The sequence below is a fragment of the Peromyscus leucopus genome, chromosome X, assembly GCF_004664715.2.
Source record: "Peromyscus leucopus breed LL Stock chromosome X, UCI_PerLeu_2.1, whole genome shotgun sequence".
Lineage (NCBI taxonomy): Eukaryota > Metazoa > Chordata > Mammalia > Rodentia > Cricetidae > Peromyscus > Peromyscus leucopus.
Genome location: NC_051083.1, coordinates 24740799 through 24758671, shown reverse-complemented (window position 1 = coordinate 24758671; position 17873 = coordinate 24740799). Strand labels below are relative to the sequence as shown.

Here is a 17873-nt window from a genome sequence, read left to right as displayed (position 1 = left end):
ACTTGCAGAGAAAAGTCAGATTCCAAGTCCATTTGTCACCCAGCAAGGATGTTGTCAGGGATTATTCAGAGTTAGATTCTGCACCTTTAAACCAGACCAGCAAATTCCTATTCATGCATATAGCTCTAAAAGGGTGGCAATGTGATTGGACCATTGTCAGCATTCAGAAACTCTATTGTGGCCACTACTATAGTGAAATAGATTTATAAGGTTCAGGTCTTGGGATTCCTGTGACACAACTACAAAGAAACCAACAGTCTGTATTAAATTTCATCATTTCAGAAAAACTCCATTTTGTGGGTCCATTGTGTATATTACTATATCTAGTTTCTGCCACCAGGCTTACTACAATTAATAAGTTATGAAAGAAAACCAATTTTTCTCAGTGTGAATTAAAGTGATTGTTTATAAAAGCATTATCTAACACATACTTGTATTCAATACTTTGGGGGTAGAATTTTTCATAAGAGTCATTGAATCATTTTACTTTCTTAAAATTCATGAGAAATAGAGAGAAGATAGCAGCAAAAGTCTTCCAGTCAACTAGAATTAGGAAACACTTTTATGACTGAATGAAGACAAGACTGAATTGATAATGCTTTTATAACATTCCCAAGTTCAAGCTTTGAGACATTAAGAACAACATCCAAAATATTAATCATCTGTTAATCTTTATAATTTGAGCACAATGAAGTTTTGTGTTATATATTCTGAATTCTACCAGATGACTCAGAGTGGAGTTTGACCTTGCTAAATTGAACGTGGAGTACTAGGCCTAAACTAGGGCTCAGTGGCTGAGCAATAATAGGAAGGAAGGAGAAAGTGTGGTTTTTCTATTGTGTCCTAATGTGGTCTCTCTACACAATAAAAGAATTCTTTATAGTACCTCCCTTAAACTATGCTACATGCAACATCATTCTCTTCTGGGTAGCTAGAGCAGTACTGATTTTCCTGGCATGATGTAAAGAGTACTGGGAATATGTAAGCATGACAGATGACTCACTTGGTGAAGTGCTTGACATACGAGCACAAAGACACATGCTTCATCTCTAGCACCCACACATAAGCGAGGCATGGCAGGGCACATCTATAATCCCAGTGTCATGTGGGGCTAGTGGAAGTAGAGACAAGTGATCCTTGAAGCTTGCTGGCTAGCTAATCTGGCTAAGTCAGTGAGCTTCATGATCAGTGAGAGACCATGTCACCAAAAAAGAAAAATTAAAAAGAAGAAGGTGAATAAGAGCATATCAAAAGATGCCTGACATTGACTTGTGGTCTTCACATGTATGCTCACACACATGTATGTGCAAATGTATACATGTGAAACACACAAGAATAATATGAGCAGTTTATGATATACTTTAAGATGGTCATTACAGTTAGCTATAACTCAGCTTTCACATAAGATGAGCTTAGCTAGATGGATTCAGATGAGCAGGTCCAAGATGAAAGAAGGTGACCATGATGAGCCAATAGGAGCTTGGCTTCCCCATGGCTTGCTCCTATTTGGTCCATTCAGAGATAAGCGTGATCACAATAAGCAACAATCATTAAGTAACTTAGCCAACTTTTTTTTTTCCTGGTTTTATCTTTTTTTTATTTTATTTTATTATTTTATTTTATTTTATTTTATTTTATTTTATTTTATTTTACAATACCATTCAGTTCTACATATCAGCCACGAGTTCCCCTATTCTCCCCCCTCCCACCCCCTCCCCTTACTCCCAGCCTACCCCTCATTCCCACCTCCTCCAGGGCAAATCCTCCCCCGAGGACTGCGATCAACCTGGTAGATTCAGTCCAGGCAGGTCCAGTCCTTTCCTCCCAGACTGAGCCAAGTGTCCCTGCATAAGCTCCAGGTTTCAAACAGCCAACTCATGCAATGAGCACAGGACTTGGTCCCACTGCCTAGTTGCCTCCCAAACTGATCAAGCCAATCAACTGTCTCACCTATTCAGAGGGTCTGATCCAGCTGGGGGCCCCTCAGCCTTTGGTTCATAGTTCATGTGTTTCCATTCATTTGTTAGCCAACTTTTTTTACTTGTATATTTAACATATACTTTAAATTATTTCCCTCAATTAATGGGTAGCAAAATGTCTTCTATATGGCAATCAAGTCATATATGTGTGTAAAATAATTATACATTATGAGAAACACAGGATATAGCATCTAGTACCCTCATTCTATGGGCTTTTATTTTTAATTGTCAAATGTAAGAAAAACAGAAGAGGCTTATTCTAATTTTAAAATAATTGTGCCTTGCATACAAAATTCCCATTAACAAGAGTGTAATTGTAGCACTGCTTATTTCTGTTTGAAATAGAAATTTGAATTTTTAAATTCAGCTATTTAAATGGCTTGAAGCTGCTACTGAATGCAAAAAGCTCGCAGTGAGGAAGAACTCACAAAGGATGTACAACCAAGTGAGGCAAGGTCTAAGCCTGGGAATGTATGGTAGAACTTCCACTCTGTTTTAAAAACTATTTTACTAGCTATAATATCAAGTTCCTGTATAAAAGGTGATGAAACTCTCATGAAGGCATAATTCTCTGACTAGGCAAGGTATTATTAGGCCACCACAATGTTCTTCTGTCTATTTCCAAAGGATTGGGAAAATGGTGTCTCTTTCATGAATGCTGGTATCAGGAGGAGAATATTATTGTATAAAGCTATTAAATTTCCATAACCAAGTACGTATTAGAGAATAGGGAAAGCAAAAGTAATAGGATTTATACACATGTACCCTGAAAACAACTATGGCCATTTGAAAAGATCATATACTCTCCTTTTCCCCCCTTAAATAGTTGTTTATTGGCAGTGGTCTGGAAGGGATGGCAGAATTAGCATTCACAGACAACACCACACACCAGTCACGAGGGCAGCATAAGAGTGATGGGAAAGTGCCTGAAGGCCCCCTCTTGAATAGCAAGTGGGTAGGAAGGAGGCTGGAGTGTCGGTGGGGCAGCCTTAGACCGCCTCTGCTTAGTAGGCATGGTTAGGGAGGAAGAGAGATTCATTGGCTGCAGCTCCAGAATGACCACTTGGGGTATACTTTCCTTGACAAGCAAGGCTGTTGGCCAGGACTCGCTTGATGTACTCCTCCTGGGCAGCCTTCATGTTTTCCTTCTTCCCACCCCAGGCCTTCAGAGCAGAGGCCTGCAGGGCTCGGCCGTAAGCGAAAGTCAAGACCCATGGCTTCAGCAGTGGGCACTTGTTGATAGCATTGAGGTTGGCAGAAGCCTGTTCCTCACTCTGCCCTCCAGACAGGAAAGTGATCCCAGGGACAGCAGGGGGCACTGTGCGACGAAGTGCTGTGACAGTTGCCATGGCAATCTCCTCATTGGAAAATTTCTGGGTACAGGCATGGCCTGGGGTGACCATATTGGGCTTCAGCAATGTGCCTTCCAGATAGACATGGTGGTCACTCAGAGCCTTGTAGACAGCAGCCAGTACCTTCTCAGTTACATACTGACAGTGCTTTAAGTCATGGTCCCCATCAGGGAAGATTTCAGGCTCCACAATGGGTACAATGCCATTCTGCTGGCAGATGCTGGCATAACGGGCCAGAACATTGGCATTTTCCATGATGGCATGGGCTGAGGGAGTGTGCTCCCCAATCTTTAGCACACAACGCCACTTAGCAAAGTCAGCTCCATCCTTCTTATACTGGGCGCAGCGTTCAGACAGCCTATCCAGCCCTTGGGTGGTGGTCTCGCCATTGGTTCCCGCCAGGGGCACCACACCTTTATCTACCTTAATGCCCACAACACCGCCCTTGGACTTGATAACTTGGGGGAAGGGTCGTCCATCATCCGCCTTCTGGTAGAGTGTTTCGTGGAAGAGGATCACCCCCCCAATGCAGGGATTCACACGGTCATCAGCAGTCAGCAGCAGCTGGCGGTAGAAGCGTCTGTTCTCTTCCGTGTTCTCAGTGCCAATGGACTGCAGCTGCTTGGCAATGCTTCCGGTGGACTCATCTGCAGCCAGGATGCCCTTGCCCGGAGCCACAATTCTATGAGCGATGTCAGTCAGCTCCTTCTTCTGCTCCGGGGTCAGTGCCGGGTATTGGTAGGACATGGTGCCAGTGGTAGCACAGTCCTGGCACAGGAGTGGGCGGGAGGGGGGGCGATGGGGATGGGGATCTGCCGAGTATGGCCGTGGGTAAGCGAAAGGACTGAGGAGCGAATGCCGATAGTCACCAGAACCCCATTCTATGGTGCGTTCCAAAAGAACGCAGCCTATTCAGCTGGGGGGGGGGGCATATACTCACTTTCTAATATAATTATCTCAACAGCCTTTTCATGTAAACATTATCATATTGACCATAGGTATGTAGCTTGAAGCCAGACAAAACAAAACAAAACAAAAATCAACTAATAAAGAAATGAGGTAAGCCAGTCATGGTAGTGTACCCTGTAATCCTACACTCTTGAGACTGAAGCAAGAGGACCATGACTTTGAAGTCATCCTGGGCTACATTGTGAGTTTCAGGCCAGGTTTGTGAACACAACAAAATGAGGTAGAGAGAAGAATATGAACAAGAATACATATGAAGTTCCCTCCAACAATGTAAAGTGACTAGAGTGGTACCTGAACTACACAAAGTAAGTGATAAAATGAAAGTGGTGATTGGAATGATAGATCCCTGGGAGAAGTCGCACTAAATTATGCCTAGAAGACGTTCACAAAGGCTCAGTAAGTACACAAACACATCTGTGGTACAAGTAGAATCAAAGAGCCACCAGTTCTGAAGTATTCATAAATCTTTGGTCATTAACCATTGTTGTGGTTACCCCAACTTCTTTGAGAAAACAAATTTGCTTCCTTTAAAGAGTTGTTTTTAATTCTCACAGGGAAGTTTAACATCATATGTATCCAAGACAAAGACCTAAATAACATCATAGAATCAATATTTCATGTTATAATTTAACATTTGTATGTCAATAATGTATAGTATTTAAGAGATGACACTTTACAGAAATTTGAAATTTTTGCTTTCAGATTAAATTTAAAACATAATTTATTTAGATATGTAATTTTAAACTGAATGTCTAATTTATGAAACTTACAGAAAGCTACTTAGGACTTGGAAAAGATGAACTTTTTAAAGGTTTCATTTTATCCTTTTAAGAATTTGAAGTGATCATAAAGTAAACTGAAGATAAAATTTATAAATGCAGTTTAATATGTTTCAGGAATTTGTTGGTAAAATATGAGCAATGATTGTGTGGGGTGAGCATTGCCTGGAAGAAGGGCTTGAGGGTGTGTAGCTAGAGTTTTCCTGCCTGGCGCACAGTCAGGACAAATCTCTGTCACCCGCCAGTCCCACAACCACTCAGACCCAACCAAGTAAACACAGAGACTTATATTGCTTACAAACTATATGGCCGTGGCAGGCTTCTTGCTAACTGTTCTTATAGCTTAAATTAATCCATTTCTATAAATCTATACCTTGCCACGTGGCTCATGGCTTACTGGTATCTTCACATGCGGCTTGTCATGGCGGCAGCGGGCAGTGTCTCCTCCTCAGCCTTCCACATCCCAGAATTCTCTCAATTCTCCTCTCTGTTAGTCCCACCTATACTTCCTGCCTGGCCACTGGCCAATCAGTGTTTTATTTATTGACCAATCAGAGCAATTTGACATACATCCCACAGCAAGGGTGTTTTGTGGGATTATAGAAATGTCTTATATCTTGGTTGTGTTGGTCATGAATATCTGTTTAGGTATCCCTTAAAGTATGTGCATTTCCTTGTATCAGAGTATTTACTTCATTTTTTAAAAATTACCTTAATTACCTAATTTCTAGATGGAATTGATTGTTTAATGAAGTTGGATCTGGCCAGCTTGAGTTAAGGATGCCCTATGAGTGACTGTTATTGGTTTTATAAAATGTATTAGATTTATAGGTAGATAATGAGATTTATTTAAAAGCTTAAGAAAAACTATATAGTTAATGACTTGTCTAGATGCATTTCTTGTACAAAAATTCCCATGGTCTGTAAGTCCATGTCTAGGCCTTTCCTACTTGGCAAGATTCCTTGGGAAGTATGCCAGGCTTCCTAGGATGTCTAGCAAATGGTATAATATCTGCCGATGGCTCTTGGTGCACTAATAGCATTTTCCAAGGCATCACCTGCAAACTTCTGTCTGCCCTCCAGCATTAGCTCATTTGCATAAATCTGAATGCCAGATAAATTGTCACCCTCAAGAAAAAATGGGCCTTCCTTCAAAACATACTCATTATACTCTGCAGTGACAGATTTCAGTAACCACAGATACCCAGACACAGCCTATGGGTGATAAACACGCCTGCCAGGACCTTGCCCAAACTGAAGAACGTGGCACTGGATAGGGGCAGGAAGATGGAGTTAGTAAAGCAAAGAACTAGGAGGCAGATGTCCATCTGGGGCATTCTGCAGCCATTAAGAGAGGTCATAGAAGGTCTTTCCAACCCCTCACTATAAACCTGTACCTTTCCTTTTGATTTTCTGGATCAATGATTCTTAACCTGTGGGTTTCAACTCCCTTGGGGGTTGAACAACCCTTTCACAGGGGTCGCCCAAAACCATTGGAAAACACAGATAGTTATGTTACAATTCACAACAGTACAAAATTATACTGCAACATGAGGAACTGTGTGTATTAGAGGTCACAGCATTAGGGAGGTTGAGAACCAATATTCTAGATACTCTCAGAAACCTCTCTTGGTTCTAAACTCAATCTGATAGCCAGACTGAATGAAGTTGGGGGGAAATGCTTTTAAAAGAATTATTTGACACATGAAAATTAGTGAAAATGACAGAGGTGTAAAAGTGACTTATTGAGTCATCTTTTAAAATATCAGACCCTACACACACACACACACACACACACGCACACACACAAAGAGAGATGGGGGAGACACTACACCACATCCTCTGAATCAACGACCAAAAGACTTTCAAAGTCAGTAAAACATGCTTCAGGTGTCATCATGGGTATGCTGGTAGCATCTCCTTCATTCAGGGAGAAACAAGAGCAGCCCCATTTCCTCTTGCTTCTGTTCATTTGCTGCTAAGACTATTGCAAAGATCTCTGGAAACCACTAGCCTTGGTTTCCTTGCAGTCTGGAAGTTGATTGCATAACAGGCTTAATTCATTGGCAAAAATCAAAATATGTACTGAAGAAAGGTGCAGTAATTCTAAGCTTATAAATAGGGCTTGCATGGGGAGAGTATGGGATCATTGGGTTTTGGTGCAATTAGTTCTTCTTTTAGCACATTATACAAAAACAGTGATGCCAAAGGGATGCCATCATGAAGGAAGATGGGATCTGTGTCTTTATTTTTTTTTTCATGCATTTGCCATCATCATGACCTATTGTGAGTAAAAGAGTGGATTCAGGTAGACAGTAGCAGCAGACGCTCCTGTAAAGAGGACACATGTAAATGCTAGACTGGAATCAACCCCTGGCTACTGAAGCAAAGGATCACTTTAATGTTTGCAGAATCAAATGGCTTTTCCCTTCTGCTTTTCATGAAATGGCCTTAAAGAATTCCTCTTGTTTGTGGTTTCAAAAAAATTAGAACTATGCTAGTGAGGCCTGCCTTTAAGGGTTCTATTAAACAATAAGAAGGCTTTGTTCTTAGCTATAAAATTAAAGCAAGCAGTGTTTCCACTACCTGGCAGGATGCCTTCCTAGCCCCTACCCAACCTTGATCTTCACACACTGAACATAGCCTGCTGTTTCCCAGGTAGGAAGGTGAGAAAGCAACGTATTCCTGGCTTGTATATAGAAATATAGCTGGCCTTTCAGACAATGGAGGTGTTGAGCAGCTGGGGAAGAAGCAAAGGAGAGAAAGGAGGGTAAGGAAGGGATAGATAGGTAGATAGATAGATAGATAGATAGATAGATAGATAGATAGATAGATAGAAGATTTTGAGATGGAGATTTCTTCAAGTGCTGCTCCCTAACTTGTTTTTTTTTAATTAGCTATAGTGCAGATCTTCAACCTTCAGAATGATTGCTTTAGAAAGTCAACAATAATTTCACAATGAGTGGAAATGATAGAAGCAAGGATTCTCTAGATAAGGAAACACACACATATGCATACATGTTACACACACACACAATGTTGTAGTCTGGCTCTTGCCCAAGTATAGACAAGTTGCGTAAGTAAAGCACAAATACTCATATGGCGAGTGTGGCCCTGAAGTAGGGAATGGCCATGGTCAATATAGAAAGCATTGTCAGACACAGTCTGTGTTCTTCATATTTAGTCCTAAGCTATTAGAGCTACAGAGCAAAGGGGATTAATGTGGCACCAGCTCCTTCTAGCCTCCTCTAGAGCTCGGCATATGAAACCATTGGAAGAAAAATTATCTTCTAGAGCTAGTCTTAGGAAGAGTGTAGAGGGCCAGGCAGTGGTGGCACACGTCTTTAATCCTAGCACTTGAGAGAGAGAGGCAGGCAGATCTCTATGAGTTTCAGGCCAGCCTGGTCTATAAAGGGAGTTCTAGGACAGCCAGGGCTGTTATACAGAGAAACCTGTCTCAGAAAACAAACAAACAAACAAACAAACAAAAAAACAAAAAACCAACAAGAAATGGAAGGAGGAAAAGGAGCAAAAGAGGATGATAAGAAGAGTGTATGGCACCTATGGTTATCAGTGCCTTGTCCGTGTGAGACTTACTGAAACTGCCCCCCTTAGTGTGGGGTTTTCTTGGCCTCTCCCAGAGAAGTCCAGAGGAGGTGAATTCCTTGCCTGTGCTTAGAAGCTTTTGACTCGTTCCTGGTGGGACATGTTAGATAAATCCTTTAGCTGCAGTGATTCTCAGAGTTACCTGTTATTTTTAATCTCTAGTTGCCCAGACTGAGCTTGGGTAGGCACACTGTTGTCTTCATACCCTTCCTTGTCCACTTCCCTGCTTTCTACAGGTATTTCTCATCAAGTATCTGTGCTTCCATTCTCATCTTATACCATTTTTCAGTAACAGCAAAGTCATAGACTGCATCTAAGATGGAATGATAGCACGAGTGCTTTCCTTGTTTGTGACCATAGTCCACATATCCAATTTCTACAACCCATCCTCTATTTTGTTGTATTTGCATAAATATAGATACTAAAGCTTGGGCAGCAAAGATATTCAGTAGTCAGCCTCTGTGCTATTGCTCATATTCTGGAGGGGCAACAGCCAAACAAGAGTTTTCATAGATATCACTTGTGGATACTTCATGAAGGTAGAACTATTTTTTACCCTTTTCCAGTTGTACTTCCAAGTTTTATTAGTAATATAATCAAGTACGTTTCACTCTCTGGAAGGAATGCTGAGGGGCAGGAACTGGCTCTCATTCTCAAAAACTTTACAGAGGAGCAGGTGGTAACTACACTGAAGTAATGCAAGCTTGACTAGAAATCCAACTCTGTATTTCTCCATCACATCACTACATAGGAATCATGGTACAAACTGGAAAGAATGCCACTTACCAAAATGACAAATGCGAGTAATGAATGTGAGACTGCAGACTAGAAGTTTCCTCTTTCCATTAGGAATCGCTTCCTTTCTCTGAATTGTGTTGCCTCTATCTTTCCTTTAACTCAACAAGCAGCTGTAAGTTATTTTCACCTTCAAAAGAAGCTGATTGTTACTAAATACACTTGTTGAAGATTACCTAACAGAATGTTTTGAGAAATTTTATGAAAAGGATTCGATAGACATAATTGTGCATGCCAGTTTAGTGGAGTTTTTTTTTTTTATTCTATGTGCCCAGCCCAAACGGAAGGGTGTAGAGCATTTGTTTTATAAAGAGCATAATTAATAAGCTAAAGGAAGGAAGGAGATCATTGTTTTTGAATGAATTATGAGCAACACCTCCCATTCTGTTGCTTCATTTTGGAACTGCTTTCCAAAAAGTTGCCATTAAACAACCTCAAATGTCTGTGCCATTAGTGCCAAGAATGTGACACTGAAGGCTGAAGTCGTCTGAGTGTATCCCAGGAAATAGAGCATAGGAGGGCCAATGTTTGTTATAAATGTGACAGAAGTCTGCAGGACATAGTGGAGAAAGTAAAAGCCAGGCATCAGTGGAGGATTGTCAGCTTCAAAATGGAAACCTATTAATTCAGTAATTGCAAACTCTTCATGACTAGAAGGAAGACTAGGTTTACTGAATATCTACTATCTTCCAGATTGTTCACAGATGTCTTCACTGAAACTATGCAAATAAAGAAATCTTAGAGAAATTCATGCATTTTCACACTTTTCGCTTAAAAGCCCATGATCTGTTCTCTATGCTGAAGGATGGCAAACTATGACCCTAGAATTAAATCTTACTTGTCATCTCCTTTTGGTAAATAAAGTGGTATTTGGCACACAGCCACACCTATGTGGTTACACATTGTCTATGACTGCATTTAAGACTATAACAAGAATTGATTAGATGCAACAGAGTCCATATGGTCTATAAAGTTAAAATATTTACTTTCTACTGCTTTGCAAGAATTTTCCCCACCTCCTGCTCTATATCATGGAAGAGTCTCCTCAGCCCATCCTCTCTCCCAACTCAGTTGCATAGAAAACAACCTTCATGGGATCTACTTGGGATTTCAAAGTAGCTCCAAAAATTCTAGAGTTAGTCACCATGCTAACATGGCTTCCTGAGTTATTGAGCTGATGAAAGATGCAGATGTATTGATTAATGCTACAATGTCTTCAGGAAGACAGAATAGGATGATTGGTCCTAGTACCTATCATTTTCATTCTATATGGACATTGCAGATAAACTGAGCTTAGAAACAGCATTGAGAGTGGACATGAACATAGGATTGCTATTTATGAAGTAAGTTTCAATGCTTTTTCATGTACTAATTCATTAGTTCTTGCCAGTGCACCTAAGGGACTGTTGTGAGGACTGTCCTGTACCCTGTAGTGTGTTTAACAATATTGCATTTGCTCTGGGAGGTAAGAATCTGTGTTTTCTTTATGGATACAGGGAACCTGAAAAGTGGAGAGTTGACACAGACAACCAGGAACATACAGCTAGTGATTCACACAGACCTTACATTGCTATCCTCAGAAAATATCTAAAGGTCCAGAGCTCTGAAGTGTCTCATTTAGCCTTTGGTCTCTCTAAATTATCTTACCATATTTGAAGATTTAGCTTTACTGAAATATTAGCAACAGCATCAACACTTGGAATGGACATGTTCTGTTATACTACTCTTGGGAATAAAACTCCCTTGTGTGAAGTTTCAAAGTTTTAGGCATTAGTAGTGGCATTTTTGCTGGGCAGTTTTATTGCCTTGTTACATTTGTATTTCGTTTATAGGAATTTTATTGCTCTACTCACTGTAGTGTGTTACCGTTTTAATAGCATCTTATGACCTTGTTTATCCAACATTTGAGTTTCATAATCTTAGAAACCTCAAGTAAAGATTTATCATGAGGATCCTGAGAATCATTTTTAAATAAATAGCAAGCACATAACAAACCCTATCTGAATATTCACTCAATAAGTACGATTGATCTGCTGTGGTCCAAAAGATTTGCCACCATGGTGCTGTGATAGCTTATATCCACAGTTCCACTATGGTTACTTCCCACAAGAATCCCTTTAGGAAGGGATTCCATGTTTTAATCATGAAAAGCCATTTTTGGAATTGAATAGTCACAAAATAGTAACTAATAAGCTCTGGGATGTATCTTGGTGATAGAAGGCTTGCTTGGCACATTCAAGGCTCTGGATTCCATTCCCAGCATCATGAAAACTCACAAACTAAATTAACATATTGAACATTAAAGCTGCAGCTCTGTGTTTTGTCTTCTGGTTTCTGCTCCTTACACAGAGACCCTGGGTACTGGGGCATTCTCTCTTTTGACTACTTGAGCATGATCTACAAGTATCTGAGTTTGGTCAAGAGAGTTTCAGAGTAAAAGATTATATGTAAACATATTAGATGTATTACAGTAATACCGTCTGTGCTTACTCAGTTCTCCTTGGCTCAGCTTTATATACAAACTAAACTATTAGAATCCCTTTCATTGTTCCTTCTGGCAGCTCTGTCTAACTTCTGCCCCAGGGTCTGGAATGTTCATCACAGCTGCCTTTGGCAATAAAACCCAAAGCACCCTCAGATCCTCATATTTCTCTTTGCACCTGGTCAGCAGAGCACGGTGGGGCACAGAGCTGAAGTGTATGCAGTTTTCCCGTCATTCCCTCATCTTACTGGCCAAATATCAGCTTATCTACATTGGAATGAACTCCTTTAGTGTGTTTGTTTTGGAGTGATATGGGATAACTAGGACATACTTTTTAATACTGCTACCCGCTTTAGATTTAGATGCAGATTAAAAGTTACAGATGACTAGTATACAGAGACAAATGCTTTAGGGTCCAAAGTACAGCATTTACAGAACATCATATATGAATGTTGCAACCTTTGTCTAGGTCACCTTAATTTAAATCAGTGTGGAATGACCCTGCTTTTGATTTTACTGTAAGAACTAATTTTAGGCAAACATACACTGTAGATGTATACTTTTAAAACTCACAGATGGCAAGGTTAACCACAGTCTCAAAGGAAAAGTGTAACTGTTTAGTGGTATAATTTCAAGATTGCACTAATTGTGGGCGAGTGTGTCCCTTAGGAGGTGAAATCCCCAAGGGTCATTATTCTCGTAGAATTCCTAGTACATTGAGCAATGCTCCTTTCCCCATGAATACTCTGAAGTCAAATTTCCTGTCTCTAACACATTGGCTTTATCCTGTCCCAGGCTTACTTCAGTGTTCCATCTGTGTACAAACAGGAAGCCATCTATCAAATGAGTGTATCCCTTTGGCAGGAGGAATTGGGAGGTTCTACTTTGAAAGACTGTAGGTGGCTAACTCATTTCAAGCAGGCATTGTCAAATGAGAAAAAAAGAGGGTTTTTAAAGTACTGTTAGACACAACAACAGATGCTGGTATGAATGCAGGGGTAAAAGAAACCTTTATTCACTGCTGGTGAGAATGCAAAGTAGTATAGTCATCATGAAACTCAGTTTGAAGGTTCCTCATAAAAACTAAAACCGGAAGTACAACATGATCCCTGTATGCCACTCCCAGTCATGTACCCAAAGGACTCTGTATCCTACCACAGAGATACTTGCTCAGCCATATTTATTGCTATACTATTTACAATAGCCAAGATATAGAATCAGCCTACAGTTCCACTTACAGATGAATGGATGAAAACTATTGTACATACACATAATGGAATTTTATTCCACATAAGAACAAATGGAGCCTTAACATTTGTCAGAAAATGGATGGTCCTGGAGATCATCAGAGTGGGTTAAATAAGCCAGATTCAGAAGTCCCATCATATTGTCCAATGGACACATATTAACACATGGTTTTAAAAACAATCAAAGTAATAAATAAATAAAGTGCACATTAGTTAAGTTTTCCCTATGAGAAGTGGCCAGACATTTCCTCCCCATTGATGTTCCTTTTTCTAAGAGTTCCATGAAATATTTCTAAAGATTTTAGGGCCACATGTGTGTGAAAATTAATGATGTTTATACTCGGTACAATACATCTCATTTAGCAGTTAAATACAAGTCGAAAGAGCAAGTTTTAAGAAATAATGGAGACCATTTACAGACTGCTAAAGAACATTCCACAGACATATAGCCCGATTTTCAGTGTGTCTCTGTAATTAAATCCCTTTAATGTTTATACATTTGACAAGGAAAAAAAATGTCAACTTTACCCCACCCCTTCTGTGAAATCATAAAACGTAGCAGGAGGACTTTTTATTGGGCACTGCTAACAGACTGATCTAGAAAAAAAAAGTTAACAAATTTATGTTATCATTGACTTATGTAAGAAACTGTGTATATTACCATAAAAGAAGGTAATCTTCGTGCTGACAGTTTTGGAATTCTAGCCAATTATCAATGTGAGGTGAACATTAATGCAGGAGACCTGTGGGGGCTGAATTTGATCTCTAGGCTAGGAGACTTTGGCCTTAGGTGTGCCTTCTGCGCTTACTTCAATTTTCAACTTTCTCATTTCAAGGTTAAAAGGTCATGGTCTGAGAAGCAGCAAAATGACCCTATCACTAGGAGAAAGTGGATCAGCAAGTCTTTACAGCAAGACTCTTATGCTGTTCCTTGATTATGTAATTTCCCTTCCTAGTCTACCCTCCCTGCTCCCAAAATACTTAGGACAACGGCGAACTCACCAAACAGGTGGAAAATAAGAGCCTATCCTCATTATTTACTGGAATTGTATTCTATCAAGCCACTATGAGCACTAAATTTCCCAATGCCATTGTTGTCTCTCATACACACATGGACAGAAAAGAATATAATCTTAATCAAATCCGAAAACTCATCTTGTAGATTCCATTTTCCTTATTTTTTTAAGAGAGCAAAGGGGGCGGGGTCTGTAGTAAATGGCTACTGTGAAACCATCACGGTAATGGGTATTTGATTCATGTGCCTCCATCCCAGTGCCAGAACCTTCCACATTGTCTCCATCCTGTTGATACTTCTACACAAAAGCTGGCATAGAAGGCAGAGGATTAATACCATATCCCACCTCAGTTTTGGATACACAGGACAACACATCTTTTTCTAATACTCTTTGTGAATGCAGTTGAAAGAGCCTCTGGTCCAGAATTAAGGTTTAACAAACAAAATGTTGCATACAGAACTGGCAACTATTGGGGATGGACTGATGCTATTTGTCAGGAGGTTAGCCTGGATATAACATCAAGAGAACCTCTAAATGCCCTGTCTGCATCCTTTAGCTCATTCCTTTTCCTTCCTCTTGCTTTGTCAAAGGATTCTCATCTATGCAATAAAATGGACTCTTTTCTCAGCCATGTTTAATCACATTACCCTCTCTAACTTCTTTCCTATAATGGCCCAATCTTAAATTTCTATTTATTTTTCTACTTGCTTAATATATTTCATACACTTTTATGTAAACTTTGAAATAACAATGACTTTGTCCTTTTTATCACAGCAATTGGAATGCTGCTTGGTATCATGCAGAAGCCTGGGGGCTTCTTTTGAATGAATGGATGGATGACTAAATAAATGAATGTTTTTTTTTTTTTTGGTTTTGTTTTGTTTTGTTTTTCGACACAGGGTTTCTCTGTGTAGTTTTGGTTCACTGTCCTGGAACTCACTCTATAGTCCAGGCTGGCCTCGAACTCACAGAGATCCTCCTGCATCTGCCTCCCGAGTGCTGAGATTAAAGGCGTGTACCACCACCACCCGACCTGTGATTCTTTCGAAAGAGGAGTGCCAGGAGTGCTGCAAGCATAGTCCGGACTTCAGCTGGCATGGCATTGGCTAGGGCACTTGAAGTCTCGAATAACAAATTGGGGGCTTATCAAAAGAGGGACAATGCATTCTTGATTTTTAAACTTGAGGTTGTCTCTGGCTTGAGAGGAATTAACTGGAGAGAGATGGACCTGGTAGTAAAGAAGAAAACCATGGGGAGGAGATGATGGCCTTCAAGAGGAAAAAGGCAGCTGTGAGTCTAGATTTAGAGAAGGTATATGCTAAGCACATGGGGGAGGTCCAAAGAGAGACAAGGCAAAGCCAGCTGTGCCTCTTAATTTCAGGAGCTGACTTGATGTTTGCTTGTCAACATACTTGAGAACAGTTGCCGTGAGGAGGCTGAGATGGGACAGTTTCCAATTTTAAGCTATATTCATATTTTTATGATCAATTGATCTATATTACTATTTTTCCTGACAAATCAAGGACCTTGAAGATCTAATTCCCCATTCCAACGTGGTCCAAATACAGGATGTCCAATTTATCTATATCCCACACTTATCTATAGTTTGGGAACAAAGAAAGACATTGATGACACAGAAGTGGAAGTGCATGTTGAGAAAAGAAGGGTTAGGGATGGTTTTTGCACATTTAGATGGCTCCATGTGGAGCATTCCATCAGCCACTATGATTTCTTTATCAAAAGGTATGAATCAGAAATGAAAGCTAAATCATACCCAAGACCCGCTCCTTTCCAAACCAAACCTGGGAACTAGAAAGGCCTGATGACATCTGTTACCTTCTCACTAGAAAGAAACAAAATCCAATCAGATCATTAACTCTAACATGATATGATAAACCTATGGAAAACTTCATTTTAGTGAAATAATTTTAGAAATGTAGAATATTATCCAATTTCTTCCAGTCTACCTGTAGGAATATAGGAATGCTCTCAGTTAACAAAAATTTGGAACTTAATGCTAGTAGAAAAACAGATTCAACTTTTCTAGTTTCAAAGAAAAGCTGTGTATATTTTTTTTAAAAATGAAGTAAAATATGTGGCCTAAAATTGATACACCATGTTTCCAAATTTCTGGAAATATTGTTTCAATGTGATGGTGATTGTAGTATTTGGTTTCTCAGAATATTTTTGGGTCATCACGGTAGATCTCAGTCCACATTTTTTTTTTTTAAATTCAATAAGGTCAATCAATCCATCATAAAAATGAAATCTGTACAGTTGAGCTTCATACTACTATCACAACTGTGGGACACTTTTTCTAATTTGCAATAACTCGAATTTCAGTGAGTTTTGAAAGAGGAATGGATCTATTAAAAGGATACACATGGAATGGAGCTTCTGGCGAAGGATTCTGGATAACTGTAGTTTTGATGAAAACAGACCAAGGTATCAAGTATAACCTCAGTCATGGTAGAAGATGAAGGTCAGATACTGAGGGTGACCAAGAGGGAAGATTCTAAATAACCAACTTAGCAGTGTTCCTGTTAAAAGGACATTCTGCAAGGAAGTGTACAGATGTACCTAGGAGAAGGTTCAGAAATCTCACTAAAGTTTGGTCAAGAAAAGAATTTCAATCATTGCCACATTCCAAACATCTCACTCCCTCCATTGTAATATGTTCATGTTCTCAATATGGGCTGTTTCTTTTCACAGCTTAGTCAGAATCAGTTACTAAATTACATTAAGGTAAGAAAAGAAAAGAAAGATAAGGCACTGAGAGTAAGTTTTAAGTAAATATTTCAATATAAAACTAAATTTACTTAGAAAACCTCTAGGGGGACTAGAAACGATGACATAAAATAATGATAAGATAAATTGAACCCACTGATTATCTTCCCTGATTTATCAGCCTGACTTCTAAATTCTGTAGCTGTCAATCCATTCTTTCTTTTGTCTTTGTTAGTTAGACAAACATTTAGCAAATACTTCTGTGATAATTTAACATAGAACACAGTCTCACAGTTTGTTATAGATGGCTGGTGGCTGTTGTTTTCTCAATAAAATGTTCTGTGTCATCTTTATGTGGCATCTGTTAATGATCAAGAATAAAATTCAAGGAATCCTAGGCCTCTTGAAAAGGGACATAGTTTATGTGAGCCGTGATGACTGGATGTTTATCCTGAACTCACAGTACTACTTCCAGTTTATCTCATTCATAAAGAATGAAATTACCCTAGCTCGTTACCAAAATCAAAAGAACTCATAACTGGCCCTTGTCTTCTTTGTGAGATATGCTAGAATCATCAGTGCCATTGTCTTCCTGTGAAACTTTACAGCTCCTCCTGTAGCTGTACTAAAATAATAAAGCTTGTGGTTGTTATCTCCATCTCCCACAGCTGGGATTTCTGGGTTTCTGTATGTGAATAAGCATTTCAGTGTGGTCACAAGGTGGAGGAAATAGCATGTCCGCGCTATTTCCCAAGTAGAGTTGCCAAGAGTGAGCTAATTGGAATTCTCTGTCCCATACAATGCATCTCAAAGTTTCAAACACAGGCCATTCTGCATTGATCCACCTTTACATGAAGATGGTGTGCTTTCATTTGTACAACCTCTGTGTCTAAATACATAGGAGTAAGATTTAAAATTATG

At 39.6% G+C, this 17873-nt stretch overlaps 2 protein-coding genes across 6 annotated transcripts in view; one reads left to right on the top strand and one right to left on the bottom strand.

Annotated features, from left to right (window-relative positions):
* Mid1 (midline 1) overlaps positions 1-17873 on the top strand; it is a 337431-nt gene that overhangs the window by 274966 nt on the left and 44592 nt on the right. The gene's annotated exons all lie outside the window — the stretch shown is intronic.
* LOC114704614 (fructose-bisphosphate aldolase A-like) lies at positions 2969-4093 on the bottom strand. Its single transcript, XM_037199267.1, has one exon. It carries the CDS (start codon positions 4076-4078, stop codon positions 2984-2986), a length of 1095 nt encoding a protein of 364 aa, XP_037055162.1. The 5' UTR covers positions 4079-4093; the 3' UTR covers positions 2969-2983.

Coding starts and splice junctions, on each gene's coding strand:
- LOC114704614 (XM_037199267.1), bottom strand. CDS start 4,078: ATGTCCTACCAATACCCGGCACTGACCCCGGAGCAGAAGAAGGAGCTG.